Raw genomic sequence first — 24,578 nt, forward strand, 5'->3', positions numbered from 1 at the left:
CTAAGCGCAGGCCAGACTGGCTTCTTTAAAACACCCAGCAGGCCAGAGTTGCTTCTTTAAAACACCAGAATGCAGAGCCCTGGGGGCGCACCTCCAAGGTCAGCCCCACTTGGGAGCTCAGCGAGCCCCTATTTCTTCTCCCTAGGACAAAGCAGTCTCCCTGGAGGGTGGAGCGCGTCTTATTGTGCCTGACGCACCACGGTGAACGAGCCGGAGACTGACTGGAGGGGCGGGGCGCATGCGTCGTTCGCGCTGGAGAATGACGTGAGGGGGCGGGGCGCGCCGGGGCACCCTAGGAGACCGAGTAGAGGGGCGGCGGGGGACCGCGCGATGGACCGCTATGCGGCCGCCGGGGATGAGGCGGCGGAACGGGCCCGGCAGCAGGAGCGGCACTACCAGCTGCTGTCAGCACTACAGAGCCTGGTCAAGGAGCTGCCCAGGTGCGTGGCGACGGGCGGCGGGAGGACCGGGGCTGGGGCCGGGGCCAGGGCCGCGGCCGCGCTAACCGGGCGATCTACCCGCAGCTCCTTTCAGCAGCGCCTGTCCTACACCACGCTCAGCGACTTGGCCCTGGCGCTGCTCGACGGAACGGTGTTTGAAATCGTGCAGGGTCTTCTGGAGATTCAGCACCTCACTGAGAAGAGCCTCTACAACCAGAGACTGCGGCTGCAGAACGAACACCGAGGTGCAGGGGGCGACGGGACCTTCCCTAGGGCGTCCCTAGCCGCGGGAGCCTCGGGTCAGGGGGTGCAGAGCCATGCTGATCCTTTTAGTCTGCTGTCCAGAAACTTCTTACTCGCGGTCCCTAGAGTACCCACAGCCTCCTAGGCTTGATGGACCTCGCTGCTTGTAGGTCTGTTGATAGCTGTGTGCTACCACAGAGATAATCCATTATTCCAGCACCTTCCCATTTGAGTATCAGGCTTGATCACCTCCTCCTATAAATTATACTAGGCATCTTCCGTTGTACCATCAGATCTCCCTTCCATTTTATTTGTTCAAGCTTGACTCGGTTCAAACATTTTAGGAAAGAATAGTGTGACGATGTCCCCATGCTATACTACGTTATAGATCTTTGGGCTTTGTTATTGCTTTGATACTGAGGACTGAACCCAGGGCTTCTCACCTGCTAAGCAGGTTTTCTATATTGGGCTACATTTACATGCAAACATACTCTGCCTTTCTGGCAATGCCTGTGTGCTGCCAGACAGGATTTTCCCATTAGAGATAGGTGTTGGATTTTGTTGAAATCTTTTCCAGTTTCTGTGGAGATGATCAGATGGTTTTTCTGTTACTCTCGTGAGATCTCGATTTCTAAATCCCAGAAAGGAATTGTATTCTAGGAATGCATCTTGTAGTATTTGTGTGGGGATGAAGGTAATGCTAGCCTCAGAATGTGTTGAGAAGTCTCTTGTTCTCCGAGAGCTTTAGTTCTTCACCAAATGTTTGAGTGGCTTGCTTTTCTTTATTCTTTTTAATGTTTTGATGGAGGTATGCGGTGTATCTAGTTCACAAGTCTAAAGTACACGACTAAGTTCATTCTTTTCCATTTTGGTTTTCTGAGACTGTTCCTCTGTGTTGTCTAGAGCTGGCTGTCCTGTCTCAGCCTCTCCAGTGGTGAAATTCCAAGTCTGGGCCAGGCCCTGCCTTGCTCATCCTTTCCAGTAAGCAGGAGGAGGCTTTGTTCCTTCTGTTGCTTCCACCATTCTTCCAGCACTTGCTCCCGTCACCAGGAGGGAAAGACATTGACTGACTTCTTCTTCCCCTGATTTCACTGTGGAGCTGCTCATTATCCTATAGAGCCCTTTTGGGTGGGATGTTCTTGGTACCTGCTTCAAGCCTTTGCTAGTTGTCTTTCAGAAGGCTTGAACTAGGCTGATACACCTGGCAGTGAGTGCCTCTGCTGCCTTCAGCCAGATACAGAAGGTGGTGGCTGGCATGGGCCACCTTGCTGTCCTTGGACATTACCATGGCCAGGTCCCTAGTGAGCAGGGAGCCAGTGTGGACTCTGGGAACTGACCTGGGATGTTCTGCAGTATTGGATAAGTGGACTGAAGGAGATGATGTCTCACACATGTACCTGCTGCCCCAAGCCTTCTGACTACTTCATATTCACTGCAACCAGACAAGCAGGCCATCTCTTCCTTGCCCTTGTGTTGATGAACTTATGACAGACTAAGTCAGTTTCAAACAGCAATGATAAATGGTATCACTGGGGTACATAAAATGCCAAGACCTAGGGGAGGCTGTAAGCACTGCCGAGGCTGTCAGATTTAAGGGAACCCCAGGGACCCTTCTGAATAGAGATGTCCCATGAATCTCCTCTAGGAATAAAGGTGTTGGCTTTCTCAGAGCCAGCCAGCCACACTCCCGTTTTTTGGGTGTGGTGCGCTCCATTTTGTGATAGTGAGTACTTACCATCCTGTGCTCCTATCTCTCTCTGCCCATTTGGGCATGTCTACGTGTGTAGCAGTTTACCAGGGACCGGGTACTTTGCTTGCTGGCAGAGGGTAAGGACTTCCCAGCACAGAACCCTGTATGCTCACAGTATGTGCCTATGTACCAATTCATCTCCTGGCTGCCAAGCAGGGGCTGCTCTGCTTACCCATAGGGTAGCACCAAGCTTGATTCAACACACCGCACCACTGGCAGACAGAACCCCCTTTCTCCTTGTATGGGCTTTGAGCTCTTGAATGCTTAAGTACTCACCTAGAGTCCCAATGTGATATCCTTTGGAGGATGTCCAAGAAAGCACAGCTAGAACTGGGCCACCTGAGACCAAAGACCACCTGCCTCAGACACCTGTCTGCCTCCTGTTCCTGCCCTGGTTGTACTGAGCTCTGATCTTTGCTATACCTGCCTAACCTACACAGCCCTGTCAGCACCGTGGAGGTAAAGGAGGGTGCTGGCTGAGAGCAGTCCTTGAGGGACTAAAACTCCCCACAGCTTTCTGGGAAGTGCTTCCTTGAACTAGACCTCTCACCCAGCTGCCCCTGTCTTCCCAACCCCTGCTTTTGCTGATGGACCTCTCTCCCTTCCTCACAGTGCTCAGACAGACTCTAAGGCAGAAGCACCTGGAAGCCCAGCAGTCCTGCCGGCCCCACAACGTGCCAGTGCTCCAGGCAGCTCAGCAGCGTGAGCTGGAGGTAGGAGTTGGGACTAGATGGCTAGGCCTGACTCCTCATGGGTACTAGCTGGCTCAGTGTCGGGGCTGAGGGTGGTTCAAGGCAGAGCTAATGGGTGCTGAAGGGTTGGTGAGCTCATGACTTTTCCCCATGGTGACTGAGGAGAGTCACAGCCCATCTGTCACTCCCCTGTCCTGGCAAACAAGCATCTCTGTGGACTAGAGCTCACAGAGCAGTCGCTGAGTTGGGACACTGTCCTTTTCATCTCCGGTGATGAAGCACAATGTTGAAATGACAAGACCAGTCAGGAAGAGGCCTATCTTGCCAGGGAGCTCAGGGGCAGATGCAGACCCTCAGGAAATCAACAAGCCTTGATGTTGGGGGTGAGGGCGGTGGCTCCAAGGGATGAATGACAGATCTCAAAGGCATTTCCAGCTGGGACTGTTGAGGACCCCTCTGCTGAGCCACAAGCCAGGATACCGTGTAACCAGAACTGCTGTGGTGGGCAGGGCAGCCAGGAGGAGGTAGTAGGTGGGAGCTTGTGTTTAAGGCATCCCTGGGCGGAAGCCCTAGCAGGAGCCACCCTTACTCAAGCCATGGCAGGCCATGGAACATCGAATCCGGGAGGAGCAGCAGGCAATGGACCGAAAGATTGTCCTGGAACTGGACCGGAAGGTTGCCGACCAGCAGAGCACACTGGAGAAGGCAGGGGTAGCTGGTTTCTACGTGACCACCAATCCTCAGGTCAGCACCTCAGCCAGCCCTGTCACCACCTGTGTCCCAGCCCCTGAAGGTTCAGCTCTATCTGGAACTTGTGTTTTAGGTTTTCTTTTGGTTGGGGGTGTTTTGCTTTCTTTTCTCTTCTTTTATTTCTGAGACAAGGTCTGCTATGGCCTATAACTTGAGGTCCTCTGCCTCAGCTTCTAAGTGCAGGGATTATGGGTGTATGTCAGTACACCAAGCCCATCTGGAGTCTTGGCACATTGGTTCCTAGTTAGCAGAGGGTCAGTGATAGACAGAGCTTAGGTGAAAGACGCTGTGAAGAGCAGAGTCTAGTCCCCATGCCCGCCCATCGGAAGGGGAATGTGCTCGCCCCAGGTAGTGTTCACCTGTCTAACCTTGCAGAGGCTTCTTCCTGTCTCTGGCATGCTAGCCTCTGTTTTACTGTAAGTCAGTCAGAGACTGCTGGCCCTACCAGGCACAAGGGCCCAGATTCTCCCTTCTCATGGCCGTGGTTCTGGTTCCACGGTCTCCAGTTTCCACAGGAAAATAACCCCCTAGCCTGGTTATCTGACATCTTCTAGGCCCTTATATCTGTCTTAGCCAAGGCAGAAGGGCCCAAGGTGTCAAGCCGGTCCTCACTGGGGCCTCCTTTGCATCCCAGGAGCTGACGCTGCAGATGAACCTATTGGAACTCATCAGGAAGCTGCAGCAGAGGGGCTGCCAAGTGGGAAAGGCAGCTCTGTGACCAAGCAGGGGGTCCTTGTTATCCTCCGTTGCCTAGGATGGCTGGCGGGTACCACAGCCTTGACTGTATGGGGGCTACTGTCCAGTTGCCAACAGGTCTGATCTCTCTGAGGGGCTGATTAGACCCTGGCAATGCCTGCTGCCATCCACTGTTCAGATTTGGAGGGGAAGGGCCCAAGCAATAGGAATGGTGTCATGAGAAGGCCCCTTGACTGGATGTTGAGTGGGAATATTGGTTCTAGCACCTTCCCCTCTGGGCATATCCCACATTCCTTTCAGGCTTGGGTGTTGCCTTATTCCTGTGTAACACCTCCCTTGACAGTCCCAGCCCTGGATGGAAGAAGCCAGAGTATGGCCTAGAAAATAAAGAACCCAGGACATGGTTTGTGTCTGTGCTACCTAGGATCCTTTCCTAGTGACTCTGGTCATGTTGGCGCCAACAGAGTGACAGACAAGCCCTGAGGCCTTGCATTGTCAGGTCCCTAATTAATACAGCCTCCAAACTGCTGTATGAAACCGAAGAGCTTAGCAGGATGCAGGCCACACGCCCAGCTAGGACTTTAGCTACTGGAATGAAGGACAGAGAGGGGCTGGAGGGGGGCTGGATCCCAGGGACCATGCATGCATCTGGAATGTGGAATAAAAGTGGCTGGACGTCGCTGCAGCCTGGCAGAGGTGCTGTTCCCAATGTCTGGATGGAAATGGACTCTGGTGCCCAGAGTTGATTTCATGTGTAGGTACCAAGAGAAAAGCGATGACTCTGTTACAGGATGATTTATTGACTAAACAGGCTTCCTAGTCTGTCCTCTGCCCAGTGCAGGGAGGATGGGTTAGACCCTGGTGGAAGGTTAGTCCTGGACTAGGGCTCTGTAACCTGCAGAGGTGGTCAGTGCTTACTCAGATTAGTGGGGCAGCTCCCAGGGGCTCTAGCTGACCCCATTCCTGAGTGTCTGTTCCTGGGGGTACAGGAAGTCCCAGAGGGCAGCCCCCACCTCAGCACCTCAAAGCCTTGGGCATAAAAAGGTGAACTGTGTCTGGGCAGGTTGGGCTAAGGAACCGCAGCCCAATCCCAAGCAGTGCCCCGCCTGAAGGCCCAGAGGTAAGGGGTTGAGTGGAGTACGTGTGGGTGGGCAAGGCTCCTGCGGTGACTAGGCTGGATGGTGGAAGAGGCTGCCAGTGCGCAGCCGCCTGCAGAGCTCCTGCCATAGCAGCTGCCTCTCTCGCTGAGCACCCTTCATGATGCTGCTGTTCTCCAGGGCACGGCGGGACAGGTAAGGGAGTACCTCCATCACAGGGCCGTAGGGCACATACTTATACACAGGAAAGCCTGCCTGGCCTGCACATACAAGAGTAGCAATGAGGGCCCACACACAACACTGTGTGTCCTGCCGCCACGGACCCTCCCAGGAAAATCCAGTTCACCTAGTGGGAAGCTGATTTGGTCACACATCCCCAGCAGCTGTCCGAAGCACACCTGACCATCAGCAGGATGCAGGCCTATCTCCTTCATCCTGTGAAAAGGGGCCAGGCTGGTAAGGATCCACCCCAGAACACAGGCCCCAATGTATCTCTCAGCCCTTCCCCCTTCAACTACATTCAGAGCCACTGGTCTCTGCTCTAGCTATCTAGGTCTTCACAGTACAACTTCCCTGCCCACAAGGAAGGCCAGGGCAGAAAACTTGTCCTTTCCCATTCTACTGCCTCTGACACCCCTTCTCCATCTCCCTCCTGTGGACACATGCACACGAACATACGTACTTACATACATACGTATGTAGCACTCTGAGCACTGCATTTTAAATCTTGCTACTATAGAACACAGTACCCCAATGGAGGAGCTAGAGAAAGCACCCAAGGAGCTGAAGGGGTCTGCAACCCTATAGGTGGAACAACAATATGAACTAACCAGTACCCCAGAGCTCGTGTCTCTAGCTACATATGTAGCAGAAGATGGCCTAGTCGGCCATCATTGGGAAGAGAGGTCCCTTGGTCTTGCAAACTTTATATGCCCCAGTACAGGGGGACGCCAGGGCCAAGAAATGGGAGTGGGTGGGTAGGGGAGCAGGGCAGGGGTCGGGTATAGGGGACTTTTGGGATAGCATCTGAAATGTAAATGAAAATAATAAAAAATTGAAAAAAAACCTTGCTACTAGAACTTTTCAGCTCTGGCTGGCTTACATTGCATTTCATGTGTCTGTGCTTACAGTGTTGGTGTATGCACACGCATGTGTATGCACACGCATGTTGGTGTATGCACATGCATGTGACCAGAGGACCATCCTGGGCACTGTTCCTCAGGAGCTGTCACTGATGAAATCCCGCCTGCCCTCCCAGTGCTGGGTTACAAGTCCTGCTGCCACAGCCAGCTCTTCACATGGGCTGAGTCATGCTAGGGTCCCCATGCTTGCAAGGCAAGCACTCTCGGTCACTGCCCCAGCCTGCCTCCACCACACTTCATTAGCACTGCTTAGACTGGAATGTGGGGCAGCTGTCTAACACCCTCCACATCAGGCTGGCAGAACCTACCTGCACAACGTGAAGTGCACGGTGTCCTCATTGTGGGAAGCCACCATCACCTCTGCCTTGGTGCTGTGCTTCAGCTCCTCCAGAACATAGTTAAGGCACCTGGGACAGGGACAGTCCTACCTAAGCTTGGCTCCAGGCCAACCACGTGTACCCCTGTTGGCTCTGCAGAGAAAAGAGCATTGCAGAACCCAGGCTGAGGAGCAAAGTGGGGGGGGGGGGAGGAGGTGGTGGTGGTGGTGATGACAGAACCTCAGAAAGGAGGCCAGCACCTGGTCTCCCCAGCTGTGGTATGGGAACCATTCCTGCCTGGCATAGGGAGAGAGTCAAGATAAGGATGTTTACCATAGCAACTCACTGAGCCAGTACAAGAAACCCAGACAGTTACAGAGTCACAAGGCTCCTTCCAAGGTTAGGAAAGCAGGAAGCACCTGCTGGGGACAGGGTTAGGAGAGCTGTCTGTAGGCTGTTGAGGGAGCGCCAGGAATGCAGCTTCCGCTCTGCTGTCCTCTCTGCCGGGTGGGGCAGGCTTCTCACTGAAGCTACTGCTTTTGAGTCACCCTTTCTCAAGACAGTGATCCCCAGATAAACCCACTGGCTGACCAAACTAGTTTGGATGATCTCAGTCCATCATTGGTATTGTATTTGGGATGGACAGGGATTGCTTACATCCCCTTAGCAGCAGTGCTCTGTGAAAAGGAACCCAACACCATCCCACCAGGGCACACAGGGCCTGCCTGGACCTGTGGCTTGGCTTCTGGGAAGGAGTCCTGTAGCACACTCCTACCTCTTCAAGAAATAAAAGGAAGTGGAAGCCTCAGGTAGGGTTGGTATTTTTGAACTCCACAGAGTCTCAGTGTTATTGTCACCAAGGACACTGCCAGGCTGGACAACACAGGTGCTGCGAGCCAGCAGGTCAGCTTCTAGGGACACGCTCCAGCTGTGCCCTCAGACACAACCTGTAGCTGCACATGCAGACAGCACAGTAGGATGGGATATTCAGAGTCCCTGGTACAACAACTAGAGAAGACTATCGAGTCTGAGCATACACCCTTAGGTATCGGTGCTGCTGACTGCTGACAGGAGATGGAGTAACTAAATGAAGAGACAAGTGGTGGAGGACAGTGCACGGTGTAAAAGTGGGTGTATGGCACAGCCTGGATATGCAGTGGACTTCTGAAATGGAACAGCAGGACAGTGCAGGAGCCCAAGGAGATCGGGCCTTGGGTGTGCGATAAGCAAGCGGACATGTGCGCAGAGGGCACGTGAAGCTGGACTGCATGCACGGGTAATGAAGGCTGTGGGGGGAAGGTGTCATGTGCTGTTTGACCTCACTGAGATGCTGGCTCTAGAAGTGGGGTTGCCCCGACTCACTCCGGATCAAAGTGTATTTCTGCCTGGAAGTCCTCTAAACCCACTATTTTTCAGGCTGGCTCCTTAATTCTGTCATGGAGGGGAGAACAGTGGCTAATGTTGTTAAAAACAGGATGTCCTCAAGAACTGCTAGAAGTTAAAGACTTCCAACAGAAGTTGCCGAAGCTGTCCTGCAGAGAACATGGCTGTGTCCAGAATTCTCCATCGGGGTTGCAGCGTGAGAGTCATTTCTGCTGTGGTGTTGCCCACCCGCTTTGCCATTTCCTACTAATTTGCTCTCTCGAATGGCCTACTCCAGCTGTCTCTGCTCGACACTGCAAGGCCGTGATTTGGTAATGTTTTTCTATCTCTCTTCTGCTTTTCTCCACCTGTAATCTGCTGTTTGTTCTTCTACTTTTGCTTGCTTAATAAGCTCATCTGAAACTGAAAGCACAGCAGCAGAGATCATTTTCCACAGTACAGAACAACTGCACTAAAGATCCCAGAGATAAACAGCAGAAAGAACAGGCGTGCCACTGCTGACTGAGAGCCAGAACAGGCGTGCCACTGCTGACTGAGAGCCAGCCACATACAGCAACAAGCAGGCACCTGAAATGGGTCGCTCTCTCTCTCTCTCTCTCTCTCTCTCTCCTCCTCTCCCCCTCTCTCCCCTTTCTCTCCCTTCTCCCTCTCCTCACTCTCCCTCCCTCTTCTCTTTCTTTCTCTCTCCCTCCCTTCTCTCTCCTCTCTCTCTACCCTCTCTCCTCCCTTCTCTCTCCTCTCTCTCTCCTTTCTTCCTCTCTTCTCTCTCCCCCCTCCCTTCTCCCCCCTCTCCCTCTCTCTCTCTCCCATCTCATGTATCCCAGGCTGATTTCAAACCCACTTGGAAGCCAAGGATGACTTTGAACTACTGATCTTCCTGCCTCCTCCCAGGTGCTGGAATAAGATGTGCATCATCATGCCTGGTTTACGTGGTGCTGGGGCTCAAACCCAGGTTTTCAGGCAGACACTGGACCATATGAGCTGTATCTGCTGCTCTGTGTGTCCATAGGAGCCAACAGGGAGCACAGAGGTCTGTACTCCATATTCAAAAAAGGAGAAATTTGATGTTTTGGGAAAATGGTGTAACAGTAGAAGAAATAGCACCTTTGCCCTCAGGAAACTGGCTTCTGCCTAATGGGGCCACTCACACCCAGGGCCAAGGTTCTCATGCATTGCTCCAAGAAGGCACAGGAGGCCTCTCACCTGTGGTACATAGCATTGGTGGCTTCATATGTAGGGTTGATGGGGTCCTCATACCCGATCTCCACAGCCCTGTCACGCTCTTGGGCCATGTATGCACCCCGTACCAGCTTGGCCCCAAAACACCAGCCCTCACGGCGAGCCAGTTCCATATCCAAGGTCACATTGTCATAGGCATCCTGCAAGGCCAAGCCCCCAAAGTCACAGGGAGCCCAACTGGTGGCAGCATAGGGACTGCCAGTTTCACGTGTACATCAGTTTCAAGTACCTAGGCCAGCCAGTGACTGCCTGAGAGACAGGAACTGGGAGAAAAATGTGGATGAAGCTACTAGGCCTCCAACCTCTGCCACCAGCAACCTCCTCTGTGTAGCCTGAGATGACCCTGTGGGTGATCAGCCCAGATGCCTGGAGTTACTGTGTATTTTGGAATCACCTTGGTCAGTTAGGAGCAAGTTGCCACCTGTCTGGGACTGCCCCATATACATCATGTCCTCTTGGTACCTAACAAGATGTGTGTCCCCATGAGACACCCCCCCAGCAACTTAGCAACCTCAGGCTGAGGGTCTAGGGTTGGGGGTTTTCTGGGCTCCCACGGCTATCTCTTCAGCACTATCAAATCTTCCAGGGGAGTCTACTGCTTTTGTTCAGATTCTTAAAAGGGTCCAGTGCTAAAAAATAATGGGCGGAGTCAGCTGTGAAGTCTTCAGAAGGACCCAGCACCTCCTAAAAGAGCTGCTTGTCTTTGGGCCCCATACACTTTTTGCATTTTGTGTTATTACTTAGGGGCCTGGCATTCAGGGCACTGTCATGCACAGATGGAAGTCAGAGGGCACCTTGGAGGAGGAATAAGCTCCATGGGATTTAGGAACCAAACTCAGGCTGGTGGGCCTGCAGAGCAAGTATTCTTATTGAGCCATCTTGCCAGACCACACATATACTCTTGAGTGGGAGTAGCCACCGGGCAGGGCCTGTTTCCTAGATAGCTGAACTCAATATAGAGTTAATAGCCTGTTTGCTCCCTTACCTGTGTTGCTCTGGTCTCTGCATAAAGCAGGGCCAAACAGATACTGCATGGCTCCATAGGAAGGCATATCCCTACCATATCCCAGTGGTAGATCACACTGCCTGTGAAAGGGTCTGTAGCCAAGCACTGGGGACAGTCAGGGAGATGGAGGCAGGAGGTGAATGGCTATACCTTGAGGTAGCACTGGAATGTGTTGAAGATGAACGGCTTATCCACATTGAACCTGCGCTGCATCTCCAGGGTCAGACGGCTGATGGCTGGTTGGAAGTAGCTCTGCTCAGCATCAATCATCAGGCGCACACCTGCCTCTTTCGCTTTCTGAGAGGTTCATAGGGAGGAAGAATCTATGGCTCGAGGTTGATGATGCCCACCCTCTGCTCAGGGGCTAGGGACCCTAATGCTCAGCACCTAACCCCCTCCCCCCCATACTCACACAAGTAGGGCTGTTCACATCTCACCCAGCACATCCATCATTCCCCAACACACACACACGGCTGCTCACACCTTGGCCAGTACATCCATCCTCTGCAGCATCCTTTTCATCTGCTGCTCTTCCTCCTCAGTGAACCGTGACAGCAGGGGCTCCAGCTGGCCAGTCTGAGAGCACAGCAGAAGTCAGACTACTATGGGCCACAATGCTCCACCTTGAGGCCAGCATCACCTCTCAAGAATGCTGTCTTCTGTCCACCCTCTTGCCCACCATGGACCAGAGAGGACACTTCTCAGTACCTTGCCTTTAAACAAGTTAGATACAATGACAAAATGCCCCAAACTGAATACCAGCCAGCCCACGTGAGAAAAGCTGTACCCATATAAGCAGCACCAGGCCCACACCTATACCACCAGGAATTTACTTCTAATGGCCTCCCTAGGACCCTGAGAAAGTTTTACCACTGTAGGGAGCCATGCAAAGAAAGGCAAAGGAAGGGAATCTAGAGTCCCAACCAACCAGGCACCACTTGGAATAGTAAAGGCTCAAAAGGCAGAGCCAAGGCTATAGGTACTACCCAACTTGCAGCATGGGACAAGGATGTGGCCTTCAAGGACATCAGCAGCAGGGTACTGTTGATGAGAATTGGCAGGTACACCTGGAAATCCCATGCAGCACAGAGGTCTCCCACTCAGCCTGCAGCAGGCCCAGGATGATGCTAACAAGCCATCATTGCACTGATCCCAGTAGCCTTGCCTCACTGACCACAAACACTGGTGCCAAAGTCTGTCAATGACCTTGGAGCAGTGATTTAATGAACACACTGCACCCTGGGGTTCCAATACAGTGGCTCAAAGTTGGGGTGGGCCCTAAGTCTCGGGGGCTGGGAACATCACAGAAGGAACATCTGCAGGATACTTTCTCCAGCTACAATTTCTGTCTCTTCATAATCTAGAGTGGGTAGGGTTCCACACAACCTCTTTCCCCTGAGTACAAGCCACACCAGCCATCACTTTGCCAGACTGAACCTGGCATGACTCCTGAGAGCAGGCTGCAAAAGCTGATGCAGCTCTAGCTGGTCTTCATCCCAGGGGACACTTGCTTTGGGAATCCAGCCATCATGTTGGGGAGAAAGCTCATATGACAGCCAGCATCACCTTTAACACATGTGACCACCTGGCCCTGCTACCCTGATTACAAGTAGCCAGGAGACCCCAGATAAGCACTACCCAGTTGGACCCTGTTCATCCCTAAAGACTTGTTGTGGCTTGATACACAAGACTAGGTGGGCTGGGAAGACCCTCCCTCTAGACACCCATTCTCATGTGTAAAGGTCCACATGGGTCCCTGCCCTACTGAGCGCTGTGGACACTGAATTTGTCTTTCTTTCTGAATGGCGCCTCAGTCACAATGAGTTCCCTGGGTGGGCAGACAATGGAGTTGGGGTGGGGAGGTACCTGCACATTGGGGACCACCAGGTGCCTGGAGAGCCGGGTCCTGCTGTCAATGAGGCTGTTCCAGTCCAGCAAGTCCACGGTGCTGAGGGATGAGGCACATCAGCAGAGCAAGCTGCCAGGAATTCTGGGTCCAAGCACCCAGCTTTACCCACAGATACGAGCGTGTCTGGGGGTCCTCAACACACTAGCCACACCCCAAAAGACTGTTCCCGAACTCAGCCTTCATGAACTACCCTAGTGTTTGATTTTAAAACTAAATGCTTCTCTCAGTTAACCAAAGCATGACCACTTTTGCAATGGGTCAGTAGCAATAAAAACATGAAGTATGCAGAAAATTCATTCCATGGCCAGGTCAGCCTTATGAAAGAGCCAAAGATGCAGGGCTGGCAGAATGCAGTCGTCTCTCCAGGAGGCTGGAGAAGCTACTGTGCAGGGCTGGCAGGGCCATCTGAGAGCCAGCAGCTCTACCTCAAGCCCACATCCCAACTTCATCTACCAGTGTGGCTCTTAGGAAGATGCTCTAGGACCCAGGTCATTTTCTAAGAAGTCCTGTGTCCAGGCTGCCTATACCCGGGGGAATCCCAGCTTGCTATCAGCTTCTGTTGAGTAATTCAAGAAAGTAGTTCCCTCGACACTGTCGCACTCTTGACCCATCTTTCCTGGGAAACGACCAGGAATAGAAGCCACTGGGGCTCAGGTGAGACTGTGATTACACCAGGGTAGATGTCAGCTCTTACCCAGACACTCCCAGCGTCTCTGGCGTGAACCACCCTTCAATCTCAGCCCTGGATGCGATGCCCATCTTTGCGATGCTGTCCTTGAGACATGAGAAAGAGTCAGTACTGTGTCTCTCGCTGTCCACGGGCACTCGCCCCACCACAGGCCTGTCTGACAATATCACATCATCTAGGACAGCAGGACTCGTTCTGGGCCCCCATTTCTATTCCATCTTTGCTGTTTCCCACATCAGCCAGGGGAAGGGGAAGGGCCGCTCACCTGGAGCACCGCCACCTCCAGCTTTGTGTCTACAGCAGCACGCCCAGCCTGTCCCTGCTCTGCAGCCATTTGATGGAAGAACCGTCTCCACCTGGTCAGCACGTCTGAGAACTGCAGCTGCCAGTGCAGGTGTGAGCCTTATTGCAGTGTGCGCCCAGCTCCTCCATCCAGCCCTGGGACAGCCTCTGTAGCCCCAGCTCACAGCTGCCCAGACCTGAGCACATCTGCAGTCTCTCAGTGCACATGGAAGCCCTAGGATCTGCAGAGCTTCTGCAGATCAAATGTGCCACCACTTACCAGAAACTGTGGTCTCCCCAGTGCAGTGAGCTTAATGGCTGAGAAACCACCATCACTGGCTCCACCTATCAGAATCCAAAGAAAGAGCCACGAGTGTCTGAGGAGAGGGATGGCTGAGTTAGGGAGGGCCACGTGCCGCTAGCAGCTCCCTGGTCTTTAAAAACAGCCCAGTAGCCCAGTCCCCTAATGCTCTTCCACATGGGGAGGGCTGATGAAACACCCTTTGTATGCAAGAAGACACCAGGCAAAGAAGCCAGAGATCTGCACACTGCTGGTGGTCTCCTAATGCCTTCAGCACTATAGCCATCCATGTATGGGCCACAGAACACAGAAATTACAACTGGAGTAGGGGCTGGGGCACACAACTCCAGGGAAAGCAGTCAGGAACAAGCAGATGCCCTGCACCAAAATGCCAATGTGCTGCCTATACAAGCCCAAGGCTCCACCTAGCAGGGGCCCCACCTGAGGCCTCGATGCACTGCAGTAAGTTCTCCATGTAGTTGTCACACTTGGCTTCATTGGCATAGAAGTAGGTGCGGGCACTGATGACACCATCTCTGCGGTCTCCAAAGGCGGGGTGCACCTGATACTGCTTCTCCCTCTTATTTGCTCCTGGGAAAGGTAGACGCATGGCCCTATTAGAAATGCCAACCTGGTTCAGAGCTTCAACACCCTGCCCGTCCCAGCATACATACGCCGACAGCCCAGAGCCTACAGCCCTCAAGATGGGCTCCAACTAGGCCTTGCTGCGGCTGCTCTCCTGATAGGCATGATGTTCCCCTGGCTAAACCTCATCATAGGACAAACCAGGCCAGGCAAATAGAGCCTCCATCACAAAGGCCTGGACTGTGGTCCAGTGAAGGCCAAGGACGCTGAGTGTGCCTGGACGAGCTCTTAAAAATACAAGGAGCCTGTACCTCACCAGGTATGTGAAAGTACACAAAGCCACAGGAAGCAGCCTCCGGCCTGTCCCTTGCCCAAAGGCTGGCATAGGCCCAGGTGTCTCCATGGCCATCAGACTATGTGCTGAGTGAGGAGAGCACTGGTTCCCAAACTCACCACTGCCATCTCTCTCTGCTTCAGAGGTGCATGACCTGCAGGACAGAGGAGGCAAAGGTCAGTTATGCTCCCTGAGGCCACCAGGAGGCTGCTGAGCATTGGACTTGCTCATGAGCTTGAACGGAGGCTGGCTCACATCAGGCATGGCGTGACCACCTGACCCAGGGAGGGGTCATCCCCCCGTGAACCTCAGGCATCCTGTGTGTACAGCATTTCTTACTGGGAAGGTCAGGCAAGGAGAGGAACAGGGGCAGAAGCCATCCTGTACAAAGGACTCCCCCAGCCCAGCAACAGTGCCTTCACCCCAACACAGAGTCCCATATACCCAGGCTTCTTCCACCCAGCCCCTGCTAAGACTCTAACTGAGAACCTCAAGCCAGGGAGTGGTGGCACATGCCTTTAATCTCAGCGCTTGGGAGGCAGAGGTAGGCTGATCTCTATGAGTTCCAGGACAGCTAAGGCTACACAGAAAGACCTTGTCTTGAAAAACAAAAACCAACAAAGAAGAAAAATCAAACCTCACAGGTTCCCACCACACTTGGAGCATCCAAGTCCTCAAGAGGGCAGAGCAGGATGTGAGGCCCCACAGGAAGGAGAAGTGTTTCTTCCCCAGCATTCTTCCAAGCAAGAAGTGGAGAGGGGGGCAGTAATTGCACCTTCTGGATCTCGCCATCAATGAGCCTTTTCCACCAAAGAGCCTCACTACCCCACAGTAACTCTGGGCTACCAAGCAACAATGCCAAGAAGCCTTGTCCTGGGCCCTCCTCTCCTGTACCAGGGCCTTATCTGACTTTGGGCCAGAAATTATGGTGAGGCTTGGCCATATCCTTGAGTGTTTGGGGCCTCCCACAAGCACCTCAGCCCACAAGGCCACAGCCCAGGGGGCAGAAGCTGAGCAGACAGCTATTGCTCCATTGACCTCATACTGATAACATGTAGCAAGAAAGGAGGATCCAATGTCATTTGGGACAACGTCCTGAGTCTGTAATAGTCTGTAATAAGGAAGTAGGCGATCCCCATGTGTCACCTTCCCTCAGAGACAGAGAGCCAAGGTCCCTGGAGGATATGGGTTCCATAAGAGCAGTCCCAGGTACAACCACATAAAAGTCCTCTGAGGGCTACCAGTGCAAAGCTAGGCAGGCACAGTGATTCCCTAAGCAGAAATCCTGTCAGGTCCTCAGTGACCCCTGATGACAGGGTTGGTTGTATAACTCCATAGCCCACAGTGTAGATAACATGTGTTTATCCAGCAGGCATGACTGCCAGGTCTGGTCTCCATGCATTCTGTGCCTTCTTCCATTAGCTAGGGACAGGTCTCAGTGTCTGGGTACCTCCCTGCAAGGAACCCTCAAGTGGCTGCCCACAAGGGTCTGTGGGGCTGGTCACTCCTGGTCAGGTACAACCAGTGGGCGCTGTAAGTTCTTCTCTCTTTGAGGAGGTGACATGTGGGGATTGTCAGGCATCCCTTGACAGACTCAGAGCCTCATCATACAGTGGCATTTCACCCTCTTCTCTGGTAAGGCAGGCAGCCTCTTAAGACACAGGCAGAGGCAGAGAGCTGCGTCTGCATCCTCACCACTTGCTGGTTGGCATTGGAGGGTGGGTACTGTTAGGTCTGGAAGGGTCTATTTCTGATACTTCAGAGCCCAAGCAAAGCTCCTGTGGGGCAAACAGCCATGACAAGCTGAACAGCCAACAGAAAGGCACAGACAAGAGGCAGGCAGGCAATTCGGCAGGCAGTCCGGCCGACAGGCAGGCAGGCAGGTAGGCCTACCATCCATTCTCACAGCAAGGCAGTCCCGGATGAGAGCACTCAGTGCTCACCCTATCCAGGCCGAGGCTGTGGAATCCATTTGGTTATTCAACAGCAGCCTTGGTAAAGGCTTGCAGCCAACTCCCCAAGGCATCGGTGAGGATCACAAGGGGATACTGGGGCTGGGTCACCCCGCCTTCAGAATGGCCAATCACAAAGCAGGGAGCTGGGCTCCCCAGGCTGAGGCCAGGCCCGAACATTCTGTTCTCAGGGCCAGTGGCCTCACATGACCGCCAAGCCCTCTCCAACTCCTCCTGTTAGTTACCTGGGGAGGAGCCAGGGCAAGCCAAAGGTCTGACATGGACTGCCCTGTTCTAAGCTTCACAGGGGTTGAACAGCTGCAGCCAGAGACTGTGGACCCAAAACCTAAGCAAGGGCCTGTCGGGGAGGATCACAGGCAGCAGTACTTTGCAAAGAAAGGGCTGGTTTTGCTCAGGCCTCCAGTGTGTCAGCTACCACCCCAGAGGGCAGAATGAGGTCACTCTCTCCTGCTGCCAAGAAGGCAGGTCCATGAGCTGTGCGAAAGCTCGCTGCCTGGGGAAGGGCCTTGCAGCAAGTCGGTGCCAGCGGAGGGAACTCCAGGCTGCCTGTCACATGACACGGCTGCCCGCTACAATCCTCCTTACCGTGGTACCAGGCTGAGCCCAGTCAGCAAGGTTCTATGCCCTGCAGGCACAGCCATCAGCAGGTTAGGAAACTGTCTGAGGACTAGCTGGAACCTGCAGGTCCAGTCAGGATCCCTTAGAAAGGCAGATTGCAGTTGGAAGTCAGGGGTCACCAAATGCTTCCGGGAGTGGAAGGTAGCACATGTCCTCAGCCTTAAAAGATGTACGATTACACCACTCTGCCCTTGCAAATTGAAAAGGCAATTTGAATTTTATATAGTTTTTATAAAAAATATAGTTCTTGTTTTGATACTTTTCAACTACTCAGAATTCAAAGCTACAGCAAACTGTACAGGACTACGTGGGGAGCGGGATATGGCCAGGACCATAGTTTGCAGATCTATCCCTCAACCCTCCACTGGTGCAGGCCCACAAAAGCACAGCGCTCCTGTCTGCAGGAAGCAAGAATTCCAGGCACAACTCATGAGGGCTGCTGGCAATCAGATCAAAGGCTCTCCCAGTCTTGGCCACCACCTAGCTGAGGCTGAAACCCTGGTGCATTTCAGGGTCACACCTGTGCCTTGCAACACCAGAAAAGCGGGTCTTACTCCATCTCTTTGCGCTCCGCCTCCTCAGGGCTCAGATCTTCCTCTACTCCGTAGTCCAGGATAAAGCCAACCCCAAAGGCTTTGTTGTGCCGGATCAGAGGCCTGATCGACTCCTGGTCCTCGCCAGCCACAAAATGGCCATAGAAGGTCATCTTCATTAGTCTCTCGAACATCCTTTGCCCCAGAAGCTTCCTGGCAACTTGGAACAACTGAAAAGCAAAGGGAAGCAGCTGTGTGGCCGCCTGTCTCCCAGCCCCATGCAACACCTGTGCACGGCATGTTACAGAGAGACCTCTTAGAACAGGCTGCTTCCACTGTCACAGCCACTGCGAACCAATCCTCCATCCAGGGCAGCACGGGAAGACCAAGGCGCCACTTCTCAAGCTCTCGGAGGCTCTAAGCACATTGTTCCCCTTAAGACTCTTCCCCCAGGGGGCTGGCTCATGGATCACCCCAGGGCCAATCACCCCTTGGTGGGTAAAGGGAGAATCCTCCCCAGGGACTGCATTTCTGTGACATTTAGTGGTCTTTTGGGGGTAGAGGGGGTGGGGAAGCACAGAGTTAATTCTCTAGAATGATATCTTTCTCAATGATTTGTTCTCTCAGTCAAACACCAGAATGGGGCTTGCTGTGAGGCCAACCATACGCAGCCACTGAGCAGTAGCCACACACTAAGTTCAGATGACAGGAGAGACGTCTGTCTACCAGACACCATGAAATGGGAGTCCACTTCACAGCCTTGTCCAGGACTGACCAGCTACAGTGCCAGACGTGCCCTGAGGAGCTGCATGCAGCTGGCCACCTTTTCCTTGTCACATGTTACTCCACCTCACATTATGTAAACCCCTGGGGGAAAGGAAAGGAAGCACACATCAAGAGAGACGCCCAAGGAGAAGAAACAACACATCACTCCTCACATAATGAAGGCAGACTAGCAGGTGGGATCGTGGCCTGGGATGGGGGAACATTTGCTAACCTAGACTCAGGAAGGATGGTGCTCAGCAGGGCAAGAAGGTGAAGTGTGGAGCAAGGGGAAGAAGAGCTACGGCAGTAGGGAATGGCAGGGAGCAGACACTGGTGCTCAGAAGCAACCCCGCATACACACTGTAGAAACCCGTGCTGACTCCTGCCCACCCAACTCAGCTCCAGAAAGGAAAAGCCTGGGGTTCCTCAAGCCCCATGAACAATGAGCCCTCTCGACGCGGAAACAGTCACAAGTCAGACACCTTGGCCCTGCCACAGGATGACGGGCTCCAAGAAGGTGCCTCTTGACAACACTTACATGCAGTCTCCATGCAGACTAGGATTTATGCATTTTGTTCTTTTAGCAAGAAAGTTATAATCTCTGATTTAAAAAACAAAAACAAAAAACCATCCTGATAATCTTTCCACGGGAGGGGGCATGCTAGGGAATGGCCACCTATGAGATAAGCCATCCATCTTGATGTCACTGCCTGAGCTCAGGGCAGCACTGCCTCCTATCCAGGTGAGCAGGTCCTTTGAACAAGTGTGCTGACACACCAGTAACTCAGCATTTGAGAGGCTGAATTACAGAGGATCATGAGTTCAAGGCCAGTCTAAGCTATATACCAACACCTTATCTCACAGGGAAAGATAGCTGGGGGAGATGGCTCAGTTATAATGTGTTTGTCTTGAGTTTGATTCTAGGAACCCAGACAAGATAGTATACGCCTGTAATCCCAGTCCTAGGGAGGCAGAGACAGCCGAGTTCCTGGAGCTCACTGGACAGCCAGCCTAACCTACTTGACAGCCCCAAGCCAGTTTAAAGAAATAAAACAAACCTGTCTTAAAGGGGGCAGACAGACATGGTAGCACACCCCTTTAATCCCAATATTCAGGAGGCAGAGAAAGGTAGGTCTCTGTCTGGTTTATCCAGTGAGTTCTAATACAGCCAGGACTGCATACTGAGAAGCTGGTGTGCTCTTTCTCCTGTCTCTGTCTCTCTAACACACACACACACACACACACACACACACACGAGAGAGAGAGAGAGACAGAGAGAGAGAGAGAGAGAGAGAGAGAGAATAAATACTAAAGCAAGCAAAGAAGTGGACTTGAGACAGCACACACAAGTGTGTTCTTAGGCTCCCATATATGCACATGTGTGTGCATACATCCAACAAAGAAAAGTCTCAAACAATGTCCAGAAAAAACGATGACAGTAAGATGAATTCTCTCCTCTGTCCCCATTTGCAAGCAGTCTCTTTTTTGGCTCTGGCTCACAATCAAAAACAGGAGAGCCCAACTTTTCTCAATCCTTGTCAAATGGGATGCTTCATGGTCCCCAGCAGAGCTCCAGTCCTGGCTGGTAGTTCCAATCTCAGTTCCTATAGTCTACAGGCCCTCAAACCAAGTCTGGTGACTATCCTAGCTAGAGCCGCAGAGCCTCCTAAGACCCGTGGCTCAGCAGAAGAAAGCCTTCCTCTAGGCAGAGAATGCGGCTGCTCCCAGGCTAGCCCACCAGTCTAGGACAGCAGTTCTCAACCTGTAATTCTCGAACCCTTTGGGGATCAAACAACCTCTTCCCATATCAGATATTCTGCACATCAGATTTACATTATGATTCCTAACAGTAGCAACATTACAGTTATGAAGTAGCAATGAAAATAATTGTATGATTGGGGGTCACCACCACCTGAGGAACTTTATTAGAGGCACGTGGCATTAGGAAGGCTGAGAGCCACTGCTGCAGGACCTGCTCAGTAGCTCTTTGGCTCGGGGCCTGGCTTCTGAATGCCATTTCCTTCAGCACCAGGGACGGAGGCCACTACTCGCAATGATCTCAGCACAGATCCAGAGAGAGGCTCCTGGGTCATGGGCTGGACAGATGGAGCCTTGCTGGGGTTGGGATTTGGTGCTTCCTCCAGGAATCCAGCACTACCCAGAGCAGGCTCCAGAGAACCAGAGGAGGTGACACGTTCTTGCTTTGGTCACTACACTACCCTGACTGGTACAGAGGTGTGGGGAGGGAGCATCCTCCTTAGACCCAAATCCCAGGCCCCAGGGACCGTGCTTCTCAGCTGGACAGCAGGTGGCAAATGAAGGGTGAAGCACAAACTTGTCCTACAGACTGTCTCTTTCCCTTCTCTCCCTACCTGCTAGCAACCAGTGGCTTCTGTGTCGCCCATCCTGTCCCAAAGGCGGGAGCAGCCATCTATGATACTCAGGGAGATGGTCCACGTCACCCCTTCAGGCTGAAGCGCCAGCAGCCTTGGCCACTCCCTTCCAGCTGCCCACTCAGTGCTTCTACTCCACAAAATCCTTGACACCTGCTTCCCCTGCTAGGACTCCTTTACCTGTGCACCCTTCTTCCCACTGGGCTTTATTTCAGTGCATTACGACCCCGCATACTCAACACAAACATACCTCGACTCCTGGGCCTCCCACACTCAGGTCACAGCCTTTCTTCTACCACCCATCACTCCCAGGCTCCAAAGCTTACAATGAAGTTCTTCAGGGGATACAGGCCAGAGCCTCAAGTCCATCTCAACATGGTTCTGGGTGTGGCCTCAGCTAAATTCTAAGTGTGGATCCAGCTCCCGCAGCCTCACCTGAGAAGTCACCATCCTCACTGAGCTATCTTCCAGATCTGTATCCTCACCAACATGGAAGGTCACCTTGAGGTAACTCATCACTAACCCTCAAGACTGGCTGAAGTGGTGCTCTGTTTTGCCCACACGCCCTCAAGTTGCCATGTTACAGTTTAAAGTTGTATGCTTGCTAGTCTTTGAGAACTATCAAAAACATGGCTGGATGTTTATGCTGGCAGCAGGCAGACATAGACATAGGCTATGGTGCTGTCTGGACCACAGGTGGAGTTGACTTGCTCTCATGCCTGTAATCAGTGAGAGCACTCGGATCAGAAGTTTCTGAATCCAGGCTCTTCAGCTGTATTTATAATAAATGTAAACGCAGGAGAAAACGAAGTTGGGAGTTTGTCTCCTCACTTCCCAAAATTGTTCGGAGCAGCTGTGTTTGGCCACTCCACTCCTAGTGGCCACACTTGTGGAATTCGGAGGTTCTAGCCTGGATACGCACTTCAATCTTCACAAACTTGGAGTTGCATGGAGGGTACCCTATAGCACAGGTGACGGGGATATTCCTACAAATAGTACATGTCTTAGACACTGTAATTTATTTCTAATTTGTAGTGATAATAAGTAGGAAACTTCATAAGGTCCGAAAAAGTACGCAGGAAACGGCCCCCTTCCTTGCCTGCCCAGCTTCAGGCCATGCTTGAGTGGCCCTGCCCAACACTTCCGACCTCCGTCACCCGCTGGCCGCGCCAATGTCCGCGCGCCACTCCTGCCCACAGGGTCACCCACCCACCCGCGCACCTGCTCGTGGTGCGCTAGCAGCACCGGCGACGCACACAGCCGCAGGACTAGCAGGTTGCGCACCAGCTCCCAGCTCCGCCGGCTGCGATACGCCTCCTGCGTGTTGGTGAAGTCCACGTCTGGCACAGGCGGCCGCACAGCCTTGGCCGCTCCACATCCCCGAATAGCCTCAGGGCTCGCGGGAGGCTGTTCCTGGGCTTGCGGTTTGGTTGAGAGGGCAGCGACGCGTGGTGCCACCGACCGCAGCAGGAAGACGCGCTTGAGAGCCATGGCGGAGCCGATACACGCGCTCAGGAGGCTTAAGTACACTGGGTTAGTCACGCCCTGGGGCCACGCCCCGAACACGCCCCATTCCCGGAAGCCCCACCTACCACCCAGTGGCTCCGCTCCCATTTTAAGAAGCTTTGTCCATCCAGCACAGAAAGTAGCTCCATCTCCTCCCAAGCCTTCCCTGGCGCTCTGGTTTGGCGTACTTCCCGTTGCTGACCCCGCCTCTCCAGCCCAAAGACCCAGCTCCTCCAGAGCCCACTGCCAGCTCTGCCTTCCCCGACCCTCAAGACCCCGTCCCTTGGGAACCGGGCTTTTTAGCTCCGGGATTTTCCTGTCCCCAAGCTGACCAAGTGGGTCCAGAGTTCATCAGTCAATGCCATGACACCCTGGCACACCCGGATTTTAGGTTCCAGAGCAGCGGGGCCTCGCAACTGAGGCTAGGCCTGTGAGAATTCTGTGGCCCTCTCTCTCTCCCCATCGTCACTCCACCCCTGCCTGAAGTATCCTTAAAACTGCCCTTTCCAGTTGCTTTAGACCCGCCTTCTGCCCTTGGGGGAAGCAAGAGATCCTCGATTCCACTGTGAATTCTTGGAGCTCTGGTTCGTTCCTCCCTTCTCCACATTCAGTATCGCTTATGCACCCCATGTTCCCCCTCTGCAGAGACTCCCAGACTCCTGCAGAGACCTAGTCTGGTTATGGGTGGCAACATGACCCCGAGTATCCCCCACAGGTTTGGCCCTGCCTTCCCTACACCTCTGCAGAAACGTTTTGGAGCCTTAAACTCGCCAATCTATCTTAGACTAGGGATATTTAGAGCTATAGAGTAACTTTGTGGTGGGGAATGTTTTTCGTCATCTCTACACACACACACTTGAAATAACCTAAAACATACAAGTCCCACTTACCTTGGCTGAAGTCGACTTCCTAAGGCAGGATCTGGGGTTTTTTTTTCTGCTGGAGCCTAAGAGAAAAAGCAGAGCATGTCTGGAGCATTGAAGTTCAGAAGCAAAAGTCAGGAGTACCCTACAGCAGCTCAGAAACTTATCTCATAGGAAGTAGGCAAGCCTTGGAAACGTCCCCATAACTAGCCACACTGTCTGAATTGCCCAGCCCCAGGCTGTTGCACGTGGCAGTGAGGCATCCCTCCCTCCCTACTACACTGCCCATATCCTCTTCTTTACTCCTTCAGAGGCTCAGGAGCCCCTGCCATCCTCCACAGCAGCCAAGACCCTCATCCCTTTCCTTTGCTGGCCATTGCTGCACTCCGGCCACACTCACTGACACTTTGTGTGTCTCTGTTGAGAGAAGGAAGGACAGAAGTGATACAGAATGTCCTGTCATAGGCTCTAGGTGGCTGGCTCATCCCCCTGGCCCTACCCCAGTGTCTGATTCTTCCCAGACCACCTCTGGCTCTTGCCCAGCACCTGAAGGCCAAGTGGCTGATTTAGATAGTCGAGACCTTCTTTGGGTACAGCTAGGGGGTGAACCCACTGGCACTGGCTCCAAATAGCTCTGTTCCTGTGTTGGACACCCCTTTGGTGCCATGTGTCCTCTAGCAGCCACAGCTGGTGCTTTGGGCTACATTCTGGCTCCTGCACCTGGTAACCAGCACTGGACCCCAAGTTCCCAAGCCCCATCTTTGCCAGATCACATTTGGCAGGAGAGATGCAGGTACACACCAGCTGAGTAAGAGATTTACTTCCAGTAAAAGGAGCCACAATATGAATGTACCCATTTGCTGTTGACCTTACTAGCCCACCAGGAAGCCCACTCTAATGAGCTGCTGTGAGTGTAGAGGAGAGGTGCCTTAGCCCTTTAGCTATGCCACCCCTCACTGCACCATACCAGGGGTCTCCTGACAGGGTTTCTGCATTATATATACTTACGGCAAAATGAGACCAAGCCATGTGTTAGGAGCAAGATGGGAAGAGCTTCTTCATGGGGACCCCAG

The 24,578-nt window shown here is 53.1% G+C and overlaps 2 protein-coding genes across 5 annotated transcripts; one reads left to right on the plus strand and one right to left on the minus strand.

Annotated features, from left to right (window-relative positions):
• Nucleotides 1-257: 257 nt before the first annotated feature.
• On the plus strand, nucleotides 258-4,975 carry LOC110311824 (protein DGCR6). 3 transcript variants are annotated; one of them, XM_085832356.1, is made up of 5 exons: nucleotides 258-440; nucleotides 525-685; nucleotides 3,046-3,146; nucleotides 3,702-3,869; nucleotides 4,510-4,975. In XM_085832356.1, the coding sequence occupies exons 1-5, from the start codon at nucleotides 331-333 to the stop codon at nucleotides 4,591-4,593; spliced, it is 624 nt and encodes a 207-aa protein (XP_085688482.1). In that variant the 5' UTR covers nucleotides 258-330; the 3' UTR covers nucleotides 4,594-4,975. The 3 variants fall into 3 exon arrangements, with proteins under 3 accessions (XP_085688482.1, XP_021041038.1, XP_021041039.1); XM_021185379.3 differs by having other exon boundaries at nucleotides 3,720-3,869; XM_021185380.3 differs by having other exon boundaries at nucleotides 3,729-3,869.
• A 376-nt stretch (nucleotides 4,976-5,351) lies between these two features.
• On the minus strand, nucleotides 5,352-22,657 carry Prodh (proline dehydrogenase 1). 2 transcript variants are annotated; one of them, XM_021185377.3, is made up of 14 exons: nucleotides 22,358-22,657; nucleotides 18,000-18,208; nucleotides 14,974-15,008; nucleotides 14,377-14,526; nucleotides 13,915-13,979; nucleotides 13,618-13,734; nucleotides 13,359-13,438; nucleotides 12,622-12,703; nucleotides 11,239-11,331; nucleotides 10,906-11,052; nucleotides 9,714-9,889; nucleotides 7,119-7,217; nucleotides 6,015-6,103; nucleotides 5,352-5,928 (listed from the first exon to the last, which is right to left on the minus strand). In XM_021185377.3, the coding sequence occupies exons 1-14, from the start codon at nucleotides 22,625-22,627 to the stop codon at nucleotides 5,741-5,743; spliced, it is 1,800 nt and encodes a 599-aa protein (XP_021041036.1). In that variant the 5' UTR covers nucleotides 22,628-22,657; the 3' UTR covers nucleotides 5,352-5,740. The 2 variants fall into 2 exon arrangements, with proteins under 2 accessions (XP_021041036.1, XP_021041037.1); XM_021185378.3 differs by lacking the exons at nucleotides 5,352-5,928; nucleotides 6,015-6,103 and having other exon boundaries at nucleotides 7,193-7,280.
• Nucleotides 22,658-24,578: the final 1,921 nt, after the last annotated feature.

The sequence above is a fragment of the Mus caroli genome, unplaced genomic scaffold (assembly GCF_978045245.1).
Source record: "Mus caroli unplaced genomic scaffold, Mus_caroli_1 scaffold_17, whole genome shotgun sequence".
In the NCBI taxonomy this organism is placed as follows: Eukaryota; Metazoa; Chordata; class Mammalia; order Rodentia; family Muridae; genus Mus; species Mus caroli.

What these genes read in the sequence shown, in the direction of transcription:
- LOC110311824 (XM_085832356.1), top strand. Translation starts at nt 331, where the DNA reads ATGGACCGCTATGCGGCCGCCGGGGATGAGGCGGCGGAACGGGCCCGG. An exon ending in GCTGCAGAACGAACACCGAG is followed by an intron (nt 686 to 3,045) that starts GTGCAGGGGGCG and finishes CCTTCCTCACAG; the next exon opens with TGCTCAGACAGACTCTAAGG. An exon ending in ACGTGACCACCAATCCTCAG is followed by an intron (nt 3,870 to 4,509) that starts GTCAGCACCTCA and finishes TTTGCATCCCAG; the next exon opens with GAGCTGACGCTGCAGATGAA.
- Prodh (XM_021185377.3), bottom strand. Translation starts at nt 22,627, where the DNA reads ATGGCTCTCAAGCGCGTCTTCCTGCTGCGGTCGGTGGCACCACGCGTC. An exon ending in TGCTAGCGCACCACGAGCAG is followed by an intron (nt 18,209 to 22,357) that starts GTGCGCGGGTGG and finishes TTTGCTTTTCAG; the next exon opens with TTGTTCCAAGTTGCCAGGAA. An exon ending in AGCAGAGAGAGATGGCAGTG is followed by an intron (nt 14,527 to 14,973) that starts GTGAGTTTGGGA and finishes TACCTTTCCCAG; the next exon opens with GAGCAAATAAGAGGGAGAAG.